General features: G+C 34.8%; 1 protein-coding gene across 1 annotated transcript in view; it reads left to right on the top strand.

Annotated features, from left to right (window-relative positions):
- Positions 1 to 23,470, top strand: part of LOC148833085 (cadherin-12-like) — an 80,265-nt gene that overhangs the window by 35,177 nt on the left and 21,618 nt on the right. The window contains exons 3-6 of the mRNA XM_088918612.1: positions 520 to 639; positions 2,943 to 3,110; positions 5,431 to 5,618; positions 20,025 to 20,278. Of these exons, the coding sequence (XP_088774738.1) occupies positions 520 to 639; positions 2,943 to 3,110; positions 5,431 to 5,618; positions 20,025 to 20,278 (730 nt within the window). The remainder of the gene's footprint in view (positions 1 to 519; positions 640 to 2,942; positions 3,111 to 5,430; positions 5,619 to 20,024; positions 20,279 to 23,470) is intronic.

Below are 23,470 nucleotides of genomic sequence, written 5' to 3'. Positions count from 1 at the left end.
CATTTTATGAGCATCAGTTTATAGAGTGTAATTCATTCCTGGTTCATCCATTTTTTGTATCAGAATACAAGTTCTCACTCTATTAAGTGTTTAAGGTTATAAATGTAAAATTCTGGACTTTCTGTGTCTAAAGAGTGCTCTGTATTCTGCAAATAGTGTTGTGTTAAGTTGTATGTTTACATACTTGTGTAATTTATTATAATACACTGCATATTTGTCTTGTCTAAGTTTGGACCAGGTTATCACTTTATTAACAAACTATGTAGGAGAATAATGGACACAAGTGCCTATCGGCCTCTAATAATGCAGCTCATTCTTATGTATTAGAATTCAGTTCCTATCTCTTGGCTTGCTATTGTGAAAACTAAGAGTCCACAGCTCTCGTAGAAATCCTGTTCTCTACATAGGTAAAATGTCACCCTTCCTAAAACAAAAATGCTTATGTTTGCAAAAAGCAAAAAGCATATGCGCAAAAAGCATATATTTCATTCAAACTTCCTTTGTTTTTACTTTCAATAGGTACCTATGTCACTCAGGTAACTGCTACAGATGCAGATGATCCCACATATGGTAACAGTGCCCGGGTTGTATACAGTATTTTACGAGGACAGCCTTACTTTGCTGTTGATCCTAAGACAGGTAAGCACATTTCTACTAGAGTAATAAAACATATATTGTCTATCATTGGGTTATACTTTTTAAGCATGAAATCTTTCTGATTTCCACTTGCTCATGAAATTAAATCAATTCTGAGCTCCTTTCATTTTCAGTACTAAAATGCATAATCACTAGCATAAAGTTCAAACCTTTTAATTGTTGTTTACGAATGGTTCTGCACTGTCACTTTGTGATCACAATGTGCACATGGTAAAACATTCCTGTGGCTTGTTTAATTTGTGATATCTGTTGTCAAAAACCATTGTGTTATCACATATGGGTATTGAAATAATGTTGCAAAATAAAAAAATGATTATTTTTACAACATTAGGTTTTAAGTGCAACTGTGGAACAAGATACTGTATTCGTTTTTATCTAAATTTACTCATACATTTTAATCATTTGATTTCTTAGCCTTTGTCATCATTCAGCTAGAGTACTAGGGCATCTCTGTTGTTTTCTGTCAATGTAGCATGTTTATCCTTCACACAGAATTAAGCATAGCTGAAATCAGTTAATCCAATTTTATTAAAGCAGCACAATTTTCACATCAGTTAAATCTTTAATCCTGTAAACCCGCTAACATAATTTCACAGATGAAAGATTGAAAGATACATAGCTACAAAATACTGTAATTCTTTTAAAAAAAACATCTGACATGCCTCCATTTAAATGATCTGCTAAACAGTATTTACAACAACTTCGACATTATTTTTCAGCCCAACTTCTGCAGTCAACACATCTGCAGTCTGTGATATTTTTTGCCATGTTATGTAGTACTTTGCCACCCTCTTCCTTGAAGCACAAGTCACAATGTCCTGGCATGAATACTGCCATAGGGGAAATAAAGAAAACCAATTCTACTGGTCATTTTCACTACCAGACCAACAATATCCAGGATGCTCTGAAAGAGTAAGGGAATTTAAAGATGGCCTTAAACAGCAATTCCAATTGAAGTTTTTAAATGTATATTTGCATTTAAACACGAATCATTAAAGCCACTACTGTATGTATAATATATTTTTAGGATATTTTTTTATATACTTGTTTTTTGCTGTCCTTTTTGTAAAAGCGAATACGTACAGTAAAAAAAACAGAGGCCAGATTAAAATAAATTTTAATCTGAATGTTTTTTTTTATCCTGTACTGATATCTAGATAAAGGCAAGAAAGATGCTAATCAGTTTGAAAAGAAGCTTCATTTTTTTTCTCTGTCTGTCTTGCCTTTGATTGATTTTCCATTACACCTCAACATGGGATTAAAAAACAGTAAAAAGAAAGATTTAAGAGTAGTGATGTTTCGAAACTACTTGTTAATCAAAACTTTCCATTGAATCCCCTTCCTCCCCTTTCCTTCTCTGAGGACAAGGACACTGGAACCCCCTGCCAAGTGAGAAATGACCAAAGATTAACTGCAAAGGTGGAGATGGGGTGGAGGATGGGTGCCGCAGATAAAACTTGAAGAACAGGATTACCTGGGACAAAACTTTTTGTTAGCTCTATGCGGCAGTATCCTGGTGCCATGAAATAAAATGAAAAAATATTATATGTAACATTAAATTATATTATATGAAACTCATATAATATAATATGACATGCCAAGTTCTTGGCAGGTGGCTGCAAAGTTCTCTGTTCAAGCTGTTTTGTCAAATAGCAACACTAGAGTTTCTGGGGCGATTTACACGATCAGCAGTGTTTTGCTGGGGGGCAGGGAAATGATCAGATTAATTAGTGTGTATGGCTTTATAATTAATCTAATATATATTGTATACATTCATGGTATAATTTGTCCTATATATTTCAAGTAACATTGTTAGTTAAATCAGGATTAAAAGAAAATGCAAAGGTTACTAATGAAGGATCAACGTTTTGATCAACATGCAATCACTGAAGTCAACTACTGTATGCCCATTTCTCTTGCTATGACAGGGCAATGTTGTGGTTACTGTATCATGTAACAAAAGTAGTAGGTGAGAGCTAGTTCTATTCATATAACACTGAAGCCCTGCTATGCTGTATTTTTCTGATGAAAAAGATAATATCTATTTTTTAATTTATTTAATAAATAATGGACTGCTTTTCAGTTTAGTTCTTTAAATATCGGGTTTATCTGAGATTGTAATTGGGTCACATTAACATGCATTTTAATTTACCCTGCTATTCATATACGTCTAGTTTTAATTTGTACTTTAATAGTTTTAATTAAAGCTCCCTCGAATGGGAAGACATTGGCTGTTGAATTGAATGCTTGCCTTTTTCTCTGATTTAATTGTATGGCTTCTGAAGGAGTAATAAGGACTGCTTTGCCGAATATGGACAGAGAGGTCAAAGAACTTTACCAGATTCTTATTCAAGCCAAGGATATGGGAGGACAACTAGGAGGGCTTGCTGGGACTACAACCATTAACATTACACTCTCTGATGTCAATGACAATCCACCAAGATTTCCAAAAAGTAAGAAAACTGTTTTTTTCTACAATATTTAACCTATAATCATTTTAATCTAACACATTGTACAAAATGGTTATGAAATTACAATGTTGAAGGGTTTCTTTTATTTACAACACAGTTGCAAAATATCCTATAAAACTTTTCTCTCTCTCCTTTTTTTGTCAAACAGAACAACAAAACAATACTTTTCCTGCATTTCAAATGCATTCTTAAGCCAAAAAGGCATCAGAAAATGTCTACTTCTGTAGAAACGCTAACCCTAACCCTAGCTTGGGCACTTCTACAATACCTATCATAAACCTTGCCCCTAACAACTGTGTTCATAAAGATACCCAAATGTCTGCAAACTCATCAGAAACATTTAAAGCAACACTTTTAAGCATTTTCAATGTATCTGCACTGAATCTGTTTTAAATTTCCAGTATTTCATTTTTTTGTCACCTGCTGCTGAAATGGTGTTTAAAATAAGCCTGATTTGTGTCATTTAAGGATTATCATTACAATTACCACTAAAGTTTTGCAAAAAGTATAATTTTATTTGGGTTGACATGCAAAAAAATAAGAAAGTTAAACATGTAGAAAGTGTGATTTAAAAAGTTTTCATTTTTGATCGGCAGGCGCGCAGCTTAACAAAATCCACAAAATTGGTCCACATTTTTTTCTCAAGGAAACAACAAAGCAATACTTTTCCTGCATTTCATATGCATCCTAAAGCACAGCAAAGACATCAGTAAATGTCTACTTCTTGTAGAAATGCTAAACCTAACCCTAGCTTGGGCACTTCTAGAATACCATACCTATCATAAACCTTGCCCCCCAAAATTGTGTTCAAAACGTTACCCAACTGTCTGCAAACTTGTCAGAAACAGTTAAAGCAACGATTTTAAGCATTTTCAATGTATCTGCACTGAATCTATTTTAAATGTTCAGGATTTATTATAAAAATTATCTATAGAAATGTGCAGCCTCTAGATTTTCTTTTTAGAAGGATTCGTGTAGAAACAGTAAATGTTTCAATTAAATTAGTTTTCACAATGACAGTGGCATGCATCGGTACTTTAACATTACTTCAAATTCAACAATTTATTTTTTTTTTAACCAAACTATCTTCTTTTGTGATGTTTTCTTTTTGCTTTGGTTCTGTAATCATGTAAGTATTGCTTTTAGAAGCAACCTTACAGTATGTCAACTACTCATTCTGTGACATACGTTTATAATGTATTTGGTATTAATAATATTTCTGTAAAGTTATAAAGTGTTTTTTAAAATAGATTATTTTAACACAAACATATTTTATTTATGCTATATGTGAAGTACAAGATTATTAATTCTTATTTTAACATCTTTTACAAAGACATGATGTTACACTAATCTCTTGAGCACATTGTAAAGTTACTGGTAAAAGGTGGGAAAATAATTCAGATAATACATTATTTTATACTTTCTTATGTTATGCATTTGTATTTGTCATTTTACAAGGTTTAGGAATATCTTAAATATGTTCTTTATATGCTCCATACCACACATATGTATTGTTACTTTAAGATAATATATACACAGCACAACAAATGAAGCATCTTATCCTGACATTGTTATTCCACATTAGATTATTGATATTGCAGTAAACAAGAACTCTGTGTGCTCAACTAAAACATAAGGTGTACTGTACTTTTATTATGTAGTCATTGTTTCTTTAAAGCTAAGAAAAATATAACTTAAACTTTTCTTTTTCCTATAGTTACCAAAATACTACAGCAGTACACTTGGTATTTGTGTTTTTTAGTGCACAAGAAGACATGGAATTTGAAAACAAACAGGAAGAGCGGTATATATAACATCATTAAATACAATATACACAGTTTCCCACTAAAATTAATATTATAGCTATATTTTAAAAGGGCAGTCTAAGATACTTTGCTTCAACAGTAAATCATGTACAGTGATCCTTACAGCAAATATAGAGCTTATAAATAACCAGAATTATAGGAAAGTAAAACATATTTTATAACTTAAGAACCAAAATGAAAGTGATGGTCAAAAATCATAACAGTAGATTTTATTAAAATATCTAAAATATTAGCAGAGACTTGAAAAGTTGACAAATATAGAACATTAACATAAATATATGTAATATCTATACTAATATTTGCTTTCTTCACTATGAATATGCTTACACATAAAATGGCAAGTATACTTTTGTTATCTTAAACGTGTTACAGCAATGTTGTAGAGATCATTGCATCAATGATATAGGTACTTTAAAATATTTAAAGTGTATAGATTTAAATATGCTTATGTGATTCTTCATTATACTCGAATACAGATATTATACACCTGAGAGTGCCAGAGTCTTCTCCAGTAGGATCCACTGTTGGAAGAATAAAAGCTCATGACCCTGATGCTGGTAAAAATGCAGAAGTGGAGTATACCATTGTTCCTGGGGATGGTGGAGCTATGTTTGATATCACAACTAATGAACAAACACAAGAAGGGATTCTCATACTTAAAAAGGTACATTTACTTAGAAATGTTAATGTTGCATTTTTGTTTAGATTTCTGTATTACATTTTAAAATAATTCAAATTTTCTTGATTCTAATCACATGATTGTGCAACCTATAGCATGCACTAGGAAGGGGATAATTACACCAATTATAAATTTAAATCTGATTATTGTTTAGTATACAGAAGGAGTGTCTATTCAACTCAATACATTAGGATATTCTATCATTTAAATTATACATATATATAGTACTGTATAGAGCATATGAATGCACATACATTTAATTAATAATATTTCTTAATAATTATATAACTCTCCCAAAGGATCCCAGAGCATTTTACATTCAGAAGCACAAACACTTCATCCACAACTGAAGCACAGTACCGACCTGGGTGACGCATAGCTGTCAAGCTAAAGAAACCCCACTACAGAGCTGATCATCTGGAGAAGCATGAAATTGCTTCAGCAATTGCATTAAGAGAAACTACGAGGTAGCCCAAATTGTGCAAGCCAAAAATTAAATTTAACCATGAAAACTTCTTTATCATCCTTTCTCTTATCTTTATCCTCATACCCCTTGTCTCATCCAAAGGATGGCACTTCCTACATCACAATGTGTTCAGTCACCATAATGGGGCATTGATTTAGATATTCTGGTCTTGATTGAGGTGTTCCAACTACTGGTCTATGGCTACCATTGTCTTGGCTTGTTTAGAAACCATTATTGTTAGTGTTTGGTGTTGTTACACACAGTATATGGTAACAAATTCAATTTATTTCTTTTTCTAAGGCAATACAACTTGAATTTTTATTAACTAAACATAAATGTAATCACAAACGCCTTTTCTCTACAGTACAGAGTTCTAAAAAGTTAATTTCACAAAGTAAAGAAACTTTACATAAGTTTTATCATTTATCAAAGTTTTATCATTAATAAAAATATGTATTACAATGCCTTTAGAAATAGTTTAAAAATGTGCCTTATTCAACTAAAATCATTTTCATCAATAACCATGTATACAGATACAGTATGATGATATCAGATATGATGGTACACATATAAAAAAGAATCTAAATCTAAAAAAGAAGACAGACGCACTTATATAACAATGAAGCACTTTGCAGACCAGAGTGTGAGAACAAAAATGTTAACACAGTAACCAAGCCTGTCATAAAGATCTGCTAAGCAAAAATATATCTTTTTCGTGGTTCCAAGTGCTACTCAACTAATGCCCGTTTAGCAAGAGTTTCTATACCAAGAAAAACAAAACTAAAAACAGAATTGGTATTGCTCTCAGGTCTGAATAGGCTATACAAACAAAATCTCTCTTCCTTTGTCTGCTTCCCGTGGTAATTTTTTAAAAATTCTTCACACCATGCTACTGAATTCACCATGGCTGGTGGCAACCTTTAAATGGATTGAATTATGTTGCTGAGACACTTGTCAATTACCACATAGTCAGGTGTGTGACTGCAGTGCAGGGAAAAAGACAGAAAAAAAAGACACTTGCCAATTAACATACAGTTATATTCAATAATTAAATTATTTCTATACAGTCATAGTTATATGGTTATTTGAATCTAGACTTATTTTCCTAGAATATATGTGGTTAGAACTGCTAGACTTCTAGACTGCTAGATATTTTTGTATAGAAAGTATACATTTTTTTTAACAGAGGCATCTCTTCTCAGGCAACATAGTGTTCACAGATTTGTTAAGGAATATGGTGTTGCTTCTTCCTCTTTGCGAACAATAAAGTATTCTGGTTTTGTTACACTGTTACTTTCTGTTCTCTGTTTTGGTTATAAGAAGCAATCAAGAAAGGTAATTGCATTTTTGGAGACAAGTTTTGCATATGAAAATTTGCTTTTATTTAATTTAATACCTTGATGACCCATATTTCATCACTGCACAGGCTGTTATCGGGCCTCAGTGAGTATATAATAAGAATCAAAGGTCAATTGTCATTCTGTTTATGCATGTTTGTTTTAAAAAAACTAAAGCATAAATATTTTGAATATTACATATTTTTATATAATTTTGATTAATTTACTGAGATACATTAGAGTATCTTTGACTGTTGAATAAGCACTAAATCACTTCATTATTGGAAGAGTTGATTGAACACCTGTTATGAGGTAATTTCACCTGCTGAATATCAACCAGGCTAAACATCAAGAAAGAAAAATCACAGACAGGAAGAAAAATACCCTGCATAACAATAATTTAATGCCAATTTTATGCTGAATGCTGGAGTAGGTTACCTTAGGTACACTCACCACCAGAGGATTATTGAGCATAACGAACCAATTGTAGGGAAGATTCAAGTGCGTTGGTCTGTGCAGATACCTCTGTTTACTACAGAACTCAGCTTGTGGTGATTTATGGCAACCTAAATCCACAGAACGGCACATTGGTCTAGACCTGCATCCTCTGTGCTCATCTTAACATGAAAATGTGACATTCCTGCAGGATAATGCATGTCCTTGTGTAAGAATGACTTTTTCTGTAAGATAAGAAGGTGATAGTTATGGCATGGCTGCATGACTATAGTATAGTATTTAGTATATTTCATTAGGCGTGAGCCCCACTGAACATTTATGAGATGAGTTTGGATGATGTATGACATGTAAGGCTCAAAGAACGTGATTAGACTATAATGTTTTACAAGATGAATAGGACACATTCCGAAAGCATCCACACCCTGGTGCAAAATTTGCATTCCACAGCTTGCATGGCTTCCAGCAGTGGCAACTAGTCTGTGACATTACTAGTAGACCCCAGCTGATCAACCCTTTTCATGAAACATTTTACTTAGTATAGTGAATTATATATATATGTTAATGAATTATCTATATCATATCTTATAAAATGTTAGTGTCATAGTTATATTTTTTTCATCTTATATTTTTTTTAAACAACTTCACTTTCTCACTGGTAATTAGAGTTTCATACACATAGGGTTAGGCTGAATTACTACAATATATCCATGAAAACAGACTAAATTAACATCTGGCTGCAAATGACTGCAGTAAGGAAAGCTTTGAGAATAGGGCCTATTTGAAGACTTCAATAGGTGAGGTACTCTTTGACCTAATACCAATCAGTTATACACCATCCCCACCAAAGACGTACACTGCTTTTCCAATAACAAACCCTGGATCACCAGCGACCTGAAGGCTCTTCTGAATGACAAGAAGAGAGCCTTTAGGAGGGGAGATAAGGAAGAGGTCAAGCGTGTACAGAGGGAGCTAAAGCAGAAGTTAAGAGAGAGCAAGGACGCATACAGAAAGAAGATAGAGGACAAGCTGCAAAGGAATAGGGTGAGAGATGTATGGAGCAGCATGAGAGAGATCACTGGCTTCAAACAGGCTGGGGGTGCAACAGAAGGGAACCTGGAGATGGCCAACGAGTTGAACCAGTTCTTTAACAGGTTTGATTCTGGGTCCTCTGTGGCGCAACACCCATCCCCCCACAGCCACACGCTCCCTAACCCTTCACAGCTGCGACTGCCCAATACCTCCTCCATCCCCCCACAAACATGGCCACCTACAGCCACAACCCCCGACGGCTACTCACCCACCCATCCCCCACAGCTGCCACTCTCCAACACCTCCGCCATTAACACCTGCAGCACTGAAAGCACTATGAGCACCATCCCCCAGGCCAGGCTGACCATCACAGCTGATCAGGTGAAGAAGGAGCTGAAGAGGCTGCACGAGGGTAAGGCCACAGGACCAGATAACATCTGCCCCAGAGTTCTGAGGGCCTGTGCTGATCAGCTGAGCGGAGTGCTCCAGCGACTGTTCAACCTGAGCCTGCGCTTGGAAAGAGTCCCGGTGCTTTGGAAGACATCATGCCTGGTCCCGGTACCAAAGAAAGGGCGCCCCTCTGTCCTCAACGACTACAGACCAGTTGCACTGACTTCTCACATCATGAAGACACTGGAGAGGCTGGTCTTATCCCACCTGAGACCCCTGGTCAGCTCATCACTGGACACCCTACAGTTTGCCTACCAGCCCAGTGTTGGTGTGGAGGATGCGATCATCTACATGCTGCAAAGGGCCTACTCACACCTGGACAGGGCTGGCAACACTGTAAGGATCATGTTTTTCGACTTCTCCAGTGCCTTCAATACCATCCAGCCCTTACTTCTAAGGAGGAAGCTGGAGGAGATGCAAGTCGATGCCTCCACGACCTCGTGGATCACTGACTACCTGACAGGCAGACCACAGTCTGTGAGACTTCAGAACTGTGTGTCTGAACAGGTAGTGAGTAACACAGGGGCACCTCAAGGGACAGTTCTTTCTCCATTCCTCTTCACCCTCTATACTTCGGACTTTAAGTACAACTCAAAGTCATGCCACCTGCAGAAGTTCTCAGATGACTCTGCAATTGTGGGATGTATCAAGGGTGAACAGGAAGAGGAGTACAGAGGACTGGTCAGCAGCTTTGTGGAGTGGTGTGGGGTGAACCACTTGGAACTGAATGTTACAAAGACAAAGGAACTGGTGGTAGATTTCAGGAGGAAAAAGGTCAAACCTACTCCTGTCTACATCCATGGGAGTGGCGTGGAGATGGTGGACTCGTACAAGTACCTGGGAGTGCACATCGACGATAGACTGGAATGGTCTAAGAACATCGAGGCCATCTATAAGAAGGGACAGAGCCGACTCTACTTCTTGAGGAGGCTCAGGTCCTTCAATGTGTGTAGTAAGATGCTACACATGTTCTATCAGTCGGTGGTAGCGAGTGCCATTTTCTACGCAGTGGTGTGCTGGGGCTCTGGGATTAGAGCAGCAGATTCCAAAAGGCTGAACAAGCTCATCAGGAGAGCAAGCTCTGTCATTGGGTTTGACCTGGACTCCTTGGAGGTAGTGGCTGAGAGGAGAATGATGTCCAAACTAGAGGCCATCATGGACAACTTCTCCCATCCCCTCTATGACAGGCTTGCAGGAATGAAGAGCACGTTCAGCAATAGACTGATTCATCCACGGTGCGACAGGGAGCGCTACAGGAGGTCATTCTTGCCGTCTGCCATAAGACTGTACAATGCATCCACCTCGCGTCTTGGCAGAGGCAACATCGACAGTGACCTGTTTCTGGACTAAACGCATCTACACATCTACTGCTACATCTGTTCTCTTTCTTTTTCTTTTTCTTTTTCCCGTTTACAACCACTTTTTGTGCAATATATGCCAGGGACCTGTGCAATACATTTATATTTATATCTATAGTTACATCTATATTTATATTCATATGTGTGATATGAGTGTGATACGATTTTCTGTGTACTGTTCTGTTCTAGTTTGTTCTTGTGCGTCCGGACTGTGAGTAACTCTTGTATTGTATTGTATGTATTGTACTATTATTATATAATTCGTTACACTGTGGCTGTGTTGTGTGTGTTAAGCTGCTGTTGCACTGCAATTTCCCTCACGGGATCAATAAAGTATCTATCTATCTATCTATCTATCTATTCTGTTTTGAATCAGAACCTGTATACAATGGCTAGCAAAAGTATTCAGAACATTCAAACAAAACAGTGAATCGTTTTTTTTTATAATAGGCTTGGTTCTGACATATATTTGCAACATATGCTGTGTTTGGTGAGATATCACAACTGTAGTCTCTATCAAACAGTGTGAATGATGTGTAGGATGACACAATGACCACTTAATGTCACAACATATATTCAATTAGGAAAAGAGCATCTGTACTCATAATGAAATGAGGATAATATCCCTCTTTCTCAGTTTTCTCTAAATAGTATACAAAATGCCATTGCATCAAAGTTTGTGAATTTATAAGAACTTAGATCTTTTTTTATTTCTTATATAAACTGAATATTTTTTCTCTGTATAATAAATACAAAGATTTGTAGAGACATTTGCTAAAAGGATCTGACAAGAAAAAATCTTAAGGGAATCCATTCCATATCACTAAGTCTGATGTACTTTGAATACTCTGGTATCTTTAGTTAAATGGATAGTTGCTCTACGTTTACTAATAAAAGCTTTTGAAGAGTATTTGAGTGCAATAGTCCCTTGAGTAGGAGAATAGGGGATACATACATTATTGCTATGCATACACGAACAGTGAATATTACTTAACAAATAATTTCTACTTTTTTGAGAGATGTGGAACATAGACTGAAAGCAAATAAAGCTGAAAAAACAGTAATTCCCCCTTACCAGTTCTGTTGTTTAATAGTGCATAATTGTGTCTTCTTATTTACTTTACACAGTACATGATTAGCTGCTAATATAATGACGAAGAAACTTATGCATTGTAATTTTTTGAGTTTGCACTTTCAGTTACGTGTTATATTACGTATATCCACAGAATAATGGAATGATCCAAAAAGTAAATAAATGAGACTTCAGCATTCCAGAGTGCTAAATATGGTGCATGAGATATGTTCTGAGGTATTCAGCTTGTAGTGCCGACATTTAGAAATGTAAACATGCAGGCTTACTAGAGTAGCTTCCGGAAGCTAGACAGGGAAAATCCACTGGGATAGATTTCCCTTATTACAGAGAGATCATGTGTAAATTCCTGAAGCTAAACTTGGTCTTCCACAATAAAGGGACTGGTAAGGTCTGCTATGGGAGAAGAGTACTCAAGAGTGCGAATATATGCTTCAATCTCCAATGCTGGGTGTGTTTTGTAAGTAAAACATAACCTAGACTTTTTAAACTGATTGAAAAATATACAATCAGTAAATTAAATAAAACCTAAATCATTTAGAACATGGCTCTAAACAAGTAAGTTTATGATTGATGTATTAACAATGTAAAAGCCTGAAAGATTCTGCTAGATATAAAAATTATGTTAAACTTAAAAAAGATTAATGGATTGGGGCTTCATAACTCTTCAAAGACTAATGTGTTCAGTGATGCTATAAAGAACAGTAGGACATTACACACACCATAATAAGGATATGAAAAAATAAATGGAGTTGGAAGAGTAGAGTCTAAAATCACACCATTAAATGGTAGCCCTAAAAAGAGCTTTTCAGTTCATAGTTTTGCCTTCACTAGAGAGTGTGGGTCCAGCGAATGGGTACGATCTGTTCTCCTCTACACATATACAAATATGTCAGGGTTACCTGTTATCACATAACAAAATATCTCACATTTCAATAGAAAATCACCATAGAACTCTTCTTATGTATGAATGAAGGAAAAACACTAGAAAACAAGCAGAACAATGCAAGATTTCTAACACATTTACATTTTCACATAGCACTCTATAGTAAAAGTATTTTAAAATCCAAGAAGCCACAATCTGTCATTTTATTGGAAACTTATTCATCAAAATATCTGTCCTTGATAGCAATCATAGGTGTACATTATTATGAGGTGCATTTTCCCATTTCAACCTAATCATGGTTATAACTGTATAAGACATCTGACAAGTTGTTACTGTACAGTACAATTTAAATAATCTTCAGGTCAGACTACTGAAGAAACATGTACATGTTATACTTTTTTCTTTCTACATGGTTCTCAGTTTCATTGCTAGGCAGATGATACTCATATCTTTGCTAAAACATCTTCCCCCTCTGATTTACTGCCTCATTAGTTATTTTTTGTCTGTGTGACATTTCTTGAAGCTAGTGACAAAACAGAAATTATACTGGTGGAATATGGGGGTTATTTGATCCTCTCACGTCTTGTGAGCCCCATACAAAAAGCCGATTACGGGCTCCTTTTTCATCTTGGAAATATTGCCCACATTAGGCAATTCCTAAGCTTACTTCAATGCTAAGTGTTTCATTAATACTTTTATAACATCAAGGCTTGAATTCTACAACTCTTTGCTCTGTGGTCTACTAAACACTCTCCTCAGTAGGTTGCAGTACTGTATATCCAAAACTCTGCAACTAGGCTACTAACTCACTTTTGACCCTGACTACATATTACTTAAAAGGTCACTTAAAAGTATTTAATATAAGATCTTATTACTGACTAAGGCTCTGAATAATCTAGCTCCATCATACAATTTCCAACTCCTTTATGTATACATTCCTTCCTGTAAGCTCTGTTCAGATGAGGCTGGTCCTTTGCTAATTGTGTCTAGGACTAAATGTCAGACTTTTGGTGATCGTGCTTTTTCTCTCGCAACTTTCTATGGAACACTCTTCCAGCTTCTCTACAGGAGGCAGATTCATTGACTATTTTAAAATCTAAACTTATGGTTTATATTTAAATTTAAGGAGCCGACAGTTTGTCTGATTGTCTTACAGTGTGTCTTCTATGTCCTTACTTTATTGTATTTATTTTATTTTTATCAATATGAGCAGTGTCCTTTAGTTTTTGAGGTAATTATGAATTTGAAAAAATGAACTGTTCTCCCATAAATTACCTTTGTAATTTTCCTTTGGATTTGGGCAAAGGGCTTTCACTATGTTTGCTCTGCAGTTTAGTTTTCAGTGTGCAGTCTAATTGCCTTGTTCTATGTGTAATTAACTGCACCTAAATGTGTTTAAGCAAATTAAGAATGCTGTTACAAAGGTGAATATAAAAAATAACATGAGGTTTGGGTGAGGGATGGCCATGCTGGGTTCGGGGCAGTATAGAGAAATCCTTACCTGGAGATAAGTGTAATTTCAGAAAATAAAAATAACTAATTTGATAGATGTAAAATGTAAAGAAATTTAAGGGAATCTCGATTAATGTAAAATGAATTTATAACTAATGACTTGTTGCTAACTCACATAACATACAGTAGGAATTGCCCAATTAGACTTCTTAGTTTTGAGGAAAAAAATGTTTACCTTTGCCTGAATTAATATTTTTCTCACCTATCTTAGAGTTGATCAATTTTCCTTCCTTATTTGCATTCCTCTTATCATCGCCCTTTCAGCAGCTCCTTGGCTCTTTACACCTAGTGACCAGTCTTCAGTTCATTCAGACACTGCACATGAGTTAACAGCAAATTACCTAACAGCTTAACAGCTGAAGTAAAATGACAGTAAATTGTTGGAAAATTATTGAACTGTATTACATAAATTTACAAAACCCAAAAGTGTGTATACTGTATTTATTTTCATAGCAGCAGAAGTAAGATTAATTATTTTACCATTATATAGACCACTGTGTATATGAAAAAAGGGATGTTTTACACATTTTCTAATCTTCTTGTTCTTTGTTTCATCCTTTCATTATATAAATGTACCTATACTACATGCAATTATTTGGCTTTGTCATAATTGTCCCATATTAAATGTGCAAGGAACAAGCAATTACACACATAACATAATCATCAAATGAGTGAGCGACACTATTTTTAGAATTATGTACAAGATGTTTGTAATGCATTTGCTCAATACACTTGCTTTCAAAAGAACCATTGCAGATTTAAAGTGAGCAGTGCCATCTAGAGGCTTAAATATAATCAGAGAGTTCTAATCAATGAAATTTTTTATTTTAACATTTTATTGAAAGGCAATAAAAACACAATATATGAGCTTTGGAACTAATAACATTTTTTATATTTTCAATGCTTCTCAGTATATGTTATATTTTAAGCAGTCTTAGTTGAAAACCAGAGAACCTAATGAGTATATTATCTAAACTATTCTTTGTTGGATCCTGTTATTTCTGATTCCCCCCCTTTATACAGATTATTTATGATACTGCAGTAGGTCTGATTATAATTTTAGAATTTGACCACGCTAATTAAACAGTTTGTTAAACTTAGCACTTTGTCTTCTGGTTTATAAAGGTTAATGAAACTGAAATACTGTAACATGGGCAAGCAAGGTAATTCCTTGCTTACATGCTTGACTAGTGCTTGACCAGTGCTTGACCAGTAGGAACGTTGCAGCTATTTCATTTTGCAATCATCTTTGTGGGTCAATATTTGACGTTCTTCCTTATGGACCAGAATCTTTCAGATCACTGATTCAGCATGGTACTCAGGAAATTGTGCTGTAGAGGAAGCCATCCTTCATACCTCCTACAAACCCCAGTGTCCTGCTTAATTTCCATTCTCAGCTTGCATAGTCTGTCCTTCCTGAAATTACCCTTAGTAACAAAACAATTTCCCACTTTTCTCCCTTTTCTACTTTAAAATGTACGTACTGGCACACAATGGCTGCTGCATGTCACCCAGGTTGGTGCTCCACTTCAGTGTTGTATGATGTGGGTTCACTCCAATTTGTAATACGATTTGTGATACATTGGGTTAACATTTCCATGTATAAATACAAATATATTTAACTATTAATGCAGTATGAATCATATGATTGTTCCAGAGGTGGTCATGAATGCCCAGATCATGACATTTCCTCCTCCTTTCTTCAAAATTAACTTTGAAGTACAAAGATGATCCAACAGAGTTTTAAACGTTTTATGGACAGATGACATTACACAAAAGCTATAAGCAAAGTGATGAAAGGTTACAGTGTGGAGAAAAGAAAGGAATGGCTGATGATACAAAGACCCCAAATTAATTTGTGAACCATGTCCTGTTTGTGGCCACTGCAGCCACTTCTGGAACCAACTCACTTGTCTTTACTGATGATGTAACTAAATTTGGTAAAAGCAGCATAGATTCTGCAGTTTACAGATACATTTTTCTTAGTTATGTAGAAGAAAATGCTTCCTTACTTAAGGGGTGGCTCGTCACCATACAGGATGGAAATGATCAAAAACAGCCTATCCAACTAAGAAGCTCACAAGAAGAAAAATGCTGTACATGCAGTAAAAGTCATAAGTTTGGGGGTGCTAATATGTTTGTGTTCCCAAAACAAGAAGATAAGAAAGCCCTTTAAGTTAAGATGCAAAGGAAATGGGTGGTACAGTAGGTTCATTGTGGATAAATAAAATCAGGCTTAGTGTTGCCAATAGATCAAGTAAGCGTGAAAGAAGAAAATATGACAACTACCAGGATCTTCTCATGCAAACTCTGCTGCCCTTGTAGAAGTAGATGTAACATGACTGCAGTAAGTTGTGAGGAATTGCCATCACTTAAGGTTGTACAATTGGTAAATTGTTATCTTGCCTTCCTGTTCTATTAGGATGATGTCTGACTGCTCAGTTTGAAACACCCCAGAGATCCCCCAGCAAAATCAGATAAACACAGAGCACTTGGCAGCTTACTCTACAGTTATGTCTCCAGTTTGTGTTTGTCTTATAATATGAAGAAAACCAAGCTGAAGATCTACTGGAAGAAAAATGGACTTATGTTTTTCCATTGCACATTCAGCATCATTAGACTTCTAAACTTTGTTCTGTGCTGCTAAGCATGATGTAATTTGTAATTTGTTTCACACCATTTGTTTAAAGGCAAAAGCAGTCATCAGTCACAGAACTTTTGCCAAATTTGACAGCACATTTACAGTTCATCATAAATTAACATTTTGTTGTAATTATGTAAATCAATAGGAATTAATAATCTATATTGGAGAAGCATGACACTATAGAATAGTTGGTCATTCATTATATTTTGCACCTGCTGAGGTTTAATATAATCATATTAAACATCAAATAAAAAAATAATATTTCCAAGCGACCCGTTCAATGGAAATAATATACCATAAATTGTTTAATATTTAAATCATGAAGAAGACTATTTATCAATGTGTTACACATCCAATTCACTATGTTGATCTTAACAGTTAAGTTTTGAAATGATTTGTGATAAAATAATGAAGACATTCTCTTTTAAGATCAATTACCATATACATATAGGCCGACTTCATTGACTACTATCAACCCATGTTGAAAGAATGGAAATGTTATTGTGTTATTGAACTGAATACAAACAAATGGAGTTTATATTAAATATTTATCCCCCTGTTTCTTCTTCCAGAAAGCATTTGGAAGCTTCAAGCAGTTTTTTTTTATTTTGAAAGCCTTTACAAAAACATCCAAATGGATAGGGGAAAAAAGACATTAAAGACATCACCTCAAGAGGCACATTAGATGAAACTATAAATATAGATTTGATGAAGAGATAAGAGCGTTTTTGTAGGTCAGAATATCAATAATCTTCTATATATTCAATTGTTGGGAAATTGTCCATGTATTTAGTTTTATTTTTAACTTATTTGCATGACAAAATGGCACCTACACTTAAATTTTAAAAGAAAAGAACAGCTTCATCCTGCCAATTAGGAACACACACAAGAAGAATGATTTTCCTTAGATAAAAATCAAAACAAAACTTGCATTATTTTGCTCTATAAGATTTACTGGTATGAATCACTTTAGGTGCTCAGAAGCTACACATTTGCATATCAAAGAACTTGTTTGGAAATGAAATTAACACAAATGCTGAACATTAACATGTAGAGACTTGTAATAACTTGAAGTACTCTATACCAAACTGAAGACTATTAAAATATAAACAAAATAACAATCAGACAATAACAGAAGTTAGAGAAGTACAGTAAGTCCATAAGAAAGGTTATAAAAGTGAGAGAAGGCCATTTGTATAGCACACATGACAAACCAAAAGTGCATTCCTACATTTCCTACAGGTTTTACTGCATATTACATTTCAAATTAACAATGAATGTGAATAAATGATTAACACCCTTACCATAAAGCCATTATTGTTTTCTTGTTTGCTTTTTGACAGGTAATAATAAATAATAAATCTGTCACTGTTATAAAAATACGTCTGAACCAGTATAAGTCTGGGTGTACAAACTGTTGGACCAAGTATGAAGAAAAAGTAATGAAGAATAATAATTAAAAAAAGCATTTTAACTTTTGAACTTAACTAAACCATCAGAACAAAAGCATGTAAATCTGTATATATAGAGAGAACTGTTCAATTAAAAACTGTGTAGGTACACCCCATAGAGAATCGTCTAAGCAAAGAGCTCAATATAAACTAAAAGTCTTTGCCAACTGTCAAGCAAGTAGTGCTTTTAAAGTGAAAACAAATTCTCACAATAATCACTGAGCAAAATGTCAGTACTGATATGGTTCTTAAGATAATTGATGCAGTGTGGAAAGGGTCAACAATTTTTTCTCTTAAATATTGTACAAAACAGTGGATCAGGAAATAAACAAGAGTTAGTACAATATGAGTTAATTTTATCCTCTGACAAAGCTCTTGTGGAAAAGTAATAAATCAGGCTTAAACTTGGACAAGACAACCAAGTATTATTTCCCAATAAAATAACAAAATTATACAAAAATGTAACAAAACTATGCTAGAATTAACCAATAACACATATGTACAATCTGCATGTTCTAGAGTCTTAATTCCTGTATCCACCCCATTTTAAAAGACATAATCCACCTGTTAACCTTCCTACAACATGGTTGGCCAGAAGTGAATGACAATCAGTTTCCCCTCTATCAATGCACCACCAAACTAGTGAACAGTAAACATAGTAAATCAGAATTTTCTAAAATAGACAACACACTCTCTATAACACTGTTCAGATTACATAGCCTGAATGCAGTCTGCAAGACAGATCAGAACAATATATTTTTCTCAAGGCTCAAGCGTTGGGGGAGGACAAATGTGGTGGATGATGATGATTCTTTTTTCTCTTTCTTTCTTGTTTCCCTGTCAGTTCTTCTTTTGTCCTGTCTTCCCTGTATTTATACTGTGGTCTCATTCTATTGATGCTAGCTGAAAACCTCCACAGGGACGGCCAGTCACTGTTCAATGTTTATTTTTGTATCATCAAAATATTTTGTATCATGGAAATATGATTTGCCATGAAGTTAATCAGTTAAGTTAATGATTTAATGAGTAAATCATTACAGTAGGAACAGCCTTTGATCATCAGTATCACCCTGAGTTTACTTTCCTCTTAGTCCACAGACCACTAAGTAAAAACATAAATACCTAAGAAAAGAATACCATTTGTTCTACAAGTTCTACAAGTTCAAATCATGGTGGGAAAAGCAAACATAATAGAATGTTGTTATACCCCCATCATAACAATATTAACATGCTGATTTTTTACAAATTGAAATCCCTACTATCCTTTTGTTCAGAGATATATGATGAGTAATTTGTACATAAAATGCAGATGGGCTAATTTAAGCATTCAAAGCCTTTCTTAATTTTTCAGTATGACAACATCACAATATTGAATCAAACTCTAAAGAAAACACAATTCTTTTCCTTTAAAATGAAAAGAAAAATATTATTTATTGAATGTTTGATTTTTGCAGATGTTTCATGTAGATAGCACCTGAAGATTCTTAAATTAGGAAAAAAAGCTTTCAGCAGATATGCAATTAAATGTTATAATTTCTGTCCTTTCCATACAATGTATGTACTGTATATTAATCACTTAATACAATGTAAACTGTGCATATTGTGATCAAACTTCCTATTTTTTCTGAATTTTCTGATACTTTTAAAATAACAGAGAGTGGGATTCCAGTGATAAATAGCAAAGGAATTACACAACTGTTTGTGTTTTACAGCCTTTGGACTATGAAACAAAAAAGTCCTATACCTTCAAAGTAGATGCTTCTAATGCACAACTGGATCATCGCTTCCACAGCACGGGGCCCTTCAAGGATACAGCAACTATCAAGATTAATATTTTGGATGTTGATGAGCCTCCAGTATTTGACAAGTCTTCTTACACTATGAATGTGTATGAAGATACCCCTGTCGGGATCATTATAGGAGCTGTAACTGCACAAGACATGGATGCTGGCAGCAGTCCAGTAAGGTAATATGTAACTTCATTTAAAATTTAAGGTGGTTGATTAGAGTGCTTTATTCTGATTTAAGGGGAACCATATTGTAGGTGTAAACTTATTTGTGGAATTGGATTTTAAAAAATACAAGTAAACAAAACACAAATAAATGACCTCTCTTTTCAGAGTGCCAATGACATATTTAACATAGATGGGAATTGTAGGACCAAGGTGTCTACTATTTCAGTGTGATCAGAGCAGTCTAGTCTCATGGTGAGACAAGTCCATCCATCCATCTAATTGCTCTATCCAATACAGGGTCATGGGAAATCCAAAGCCTCTCCCTGCAAGCAGCAGGTGCAAGGCAGGATAAACCCTGGACAGGATGCCAGTTAATAGCAAGACCGACACAGACACAAAAATGCACACATTCATACCACGGGTAATTTTCCCAGAAGCCAATTAACACACCAGTATGTCTTAAAGACTATGAAAGAAAACAAGAGCAGCTAGAGGAAACTCATGTGAGCACAGGGAATGCATACAACTTCCTGCATAGTGCACCTCAGGAAGTGAACTCAGGCCCCCAGTATTGTGAGGCAATGCTCACCACTGTGCCACCGTGCTGCCCCTGAGATCAATCCTTAAATATAAGTTAGGTTAGTTCGAGAGTCAGTACCAAAGTGAGTCACTGATAAAGCTTCTTGTTATAGGTTTGTTTAAATAGATACTGTATATTGAATGGTTTAGCTATCATCATTTACAGTACATTAACAGTACTCCATTGGGAATTGAGGTGTGGGCTCTCTCTATTTTTATTCTCTGTTGTTTAATTTGATTTCATTAACTGATTTTGTCCCTACTGTAGATCATTATCAACTCCTCCAACATTTGCTTAGGAGAGACGTAGTACCCATTGCTGGGGAAATTGTTAATGCAGTTTGTTACAGGAACCACGTACTGTAGTTTTACAGTGAAATATGATTTAAGGTTATTACTCAACATTAATTTTGAAAAGGTAAATATTGCTTAACCAAATTTTAAGAGTTTAAATAAGCATCTATAGCAAAGGATATAGAGAGTATATGAAATGGTGTATTTAGTTTTACAGAAGGATTTTGATTAAAGTTGATTAAATTTTCATAAAAGGTTCTTATATTACAGCAGACAGAACATGCAATACTATAGATTTAGATTCAGAAGGATATTGTTTCTTATAAAATTTTATATCTCAACTTACAGATAGTAGGCATTCAGGATAATGTACATGAAACAGAGGGTACAACTAAGGGATGAATGCTCATATAGTGGTGATGTAAAAAGTGGACACAGGGATCTGTAATTTAGATAAAATGATGATAACAAGGGATGTTGGTCACCATGTTACCAAGATTTATTGGTGCACTGCAATCAGTCCAATAAGTTCCAGGTCTAAGGGGAACGTTCTACATAGGCAGACTGAAGAAACTGAGCCTTTTTAGTTTTGAACAGCCATTATAATTAGGGCACCTGTTACAAGTATTCAAGATCCTTAAAGGCATAGAATTAGCAGTTAAACATAGCTCTGTAATACTCATTTCAGGAGCAGCACAGGTTGGATCTAGATGGATGATATTTTCTACTACCCTCTTCATTTTGATGTTAAAAACTTTATAACTGAAAATCGTTAAATAAATCTTTTAAAAGCACAACTCCAATGCCTTTTAAAACATGTTAATGTATTTTATTCATTTCCCTCACTCTGCTACACAAAATAACCTCTTAGCAGCTTCTCTTATAAATTTCTCAACTACAGCGTGTCAATCTGAATTTCCTGCTCAAGTTCAAATCACAATTCAGATCACTTCTGCAATCTGTTCTGCATCCCAACAAGTGTGCTCTTGTCCTTTGCCTCCTTCATTTTACCTGCCTCTATAAATAAACCTTTTATCCTCTCCTTCATCAACTTCCACCACAAAGCCTTCATCAAGAAATTAAAGACAGCTGATTACTCTTTACTGATCTTTAAAAGTAATTCAGCATTACCTCATTCTCCAACAAACCATCATTCCATGTGCCCTCCCACTGCCCAACACCTTCTACCAGATCAACAGTGGCCTGAAGTGACATATGGCCAGAGCTCACTGCCATTGTATATCAAACAAACACCAAAATACAAGGAGAGAAAATACCCAAAAGCTTTACCTCACCATGATGAAACCTTAAAATGAAAAAAAAAAACACTTTAGCCACAAAGAGCTTTATCCTTATTATGGCTTATCAGCATGGCATACAGTAGCTAATGACACAGACACACACACATATACAGTATGTGTGTGTATTAGAAGGAACATCCTTTCAGGAAGGCAATTGCAATTAATGAGTATGGACATGAATGTTTTACTCTTTGTCAAATCATAATAATGTGAGAGAGGAAACTGTCTTATATCATATAATATATTTTCAAAGATAAGTTTTTAAAATGCAATGTTTTTAGCATCATTGATATAAATGGTCTAGAAGAAGATGACAAATACAGGTATGCTATAATATCTGTCGTGGGAACAATTTATAGTGTCACTTAACAAGTCAATGAAGTTGCACATTTATTTTTGAAAGAGCTTTTCATTTTGTCAGAGCTCCCAGTCTGCCCATTGCTTTGTACAGAACAGAAACAATAAAGATTTATATGGATATTTCATCATTGTCCTCTGGGAGGAGGCAGTGAAACTTCTGCCCCTAAAGATACATTCAATCATCTGGTACAGCTTATTCAGGCAGAATCAGACCCACCAGAAGTATATGATCCAATGGGAAGGAGAATTTTCTACTTTTCATATCACTCTGGTAACTAAGTATTGTATTACAACTGGAATATCTGGATTATACTCGGGGCCCTCAAATATATAACACCACAAACATCAGTTCTTCTAGTTTTGTGGTCTCTAACACATTTTAGTCAATATCCCATATCTGAGAAAACATATACATCAGTTTATGTTCTGGTACTATTCCATCATTTTCATTACATTTCCTAAATAAAGGCATATGATTCATATGTTTCTAAACTTTGTGTTTGTGCAGTCTTTGCTTTTTTGTGATTTAAGTATTACATTTTTAATACTTAAATTATTCCATGCATTATCTTGAATTTCAAGTGATTTTGTCCTGAGATTTAACTTTCTATTTGTACTCAGAAGCTTGGGACTCTGGTTTGAAATATTCACAACAAGTTTAACACTGTT

The sequence above is a fragment of the Atractosteus spatula genome, chromosome 6, assembly GCF_055471065.1.
Source record: "Atractosteus spatula isolate fAtrSpa1 chromosome 6, fAtrSpa1.hap1, whole genome shotgun sequence".
NCBI lineage: Eukaryota > Metazoa > Chordata > Actinopteri > Semionotiformes > Lepisosteidae > Atractosteus > Atractosteus spatula.
This window is presented reverse-complemented; position numbering and strand designations above follow the sequence as displayed.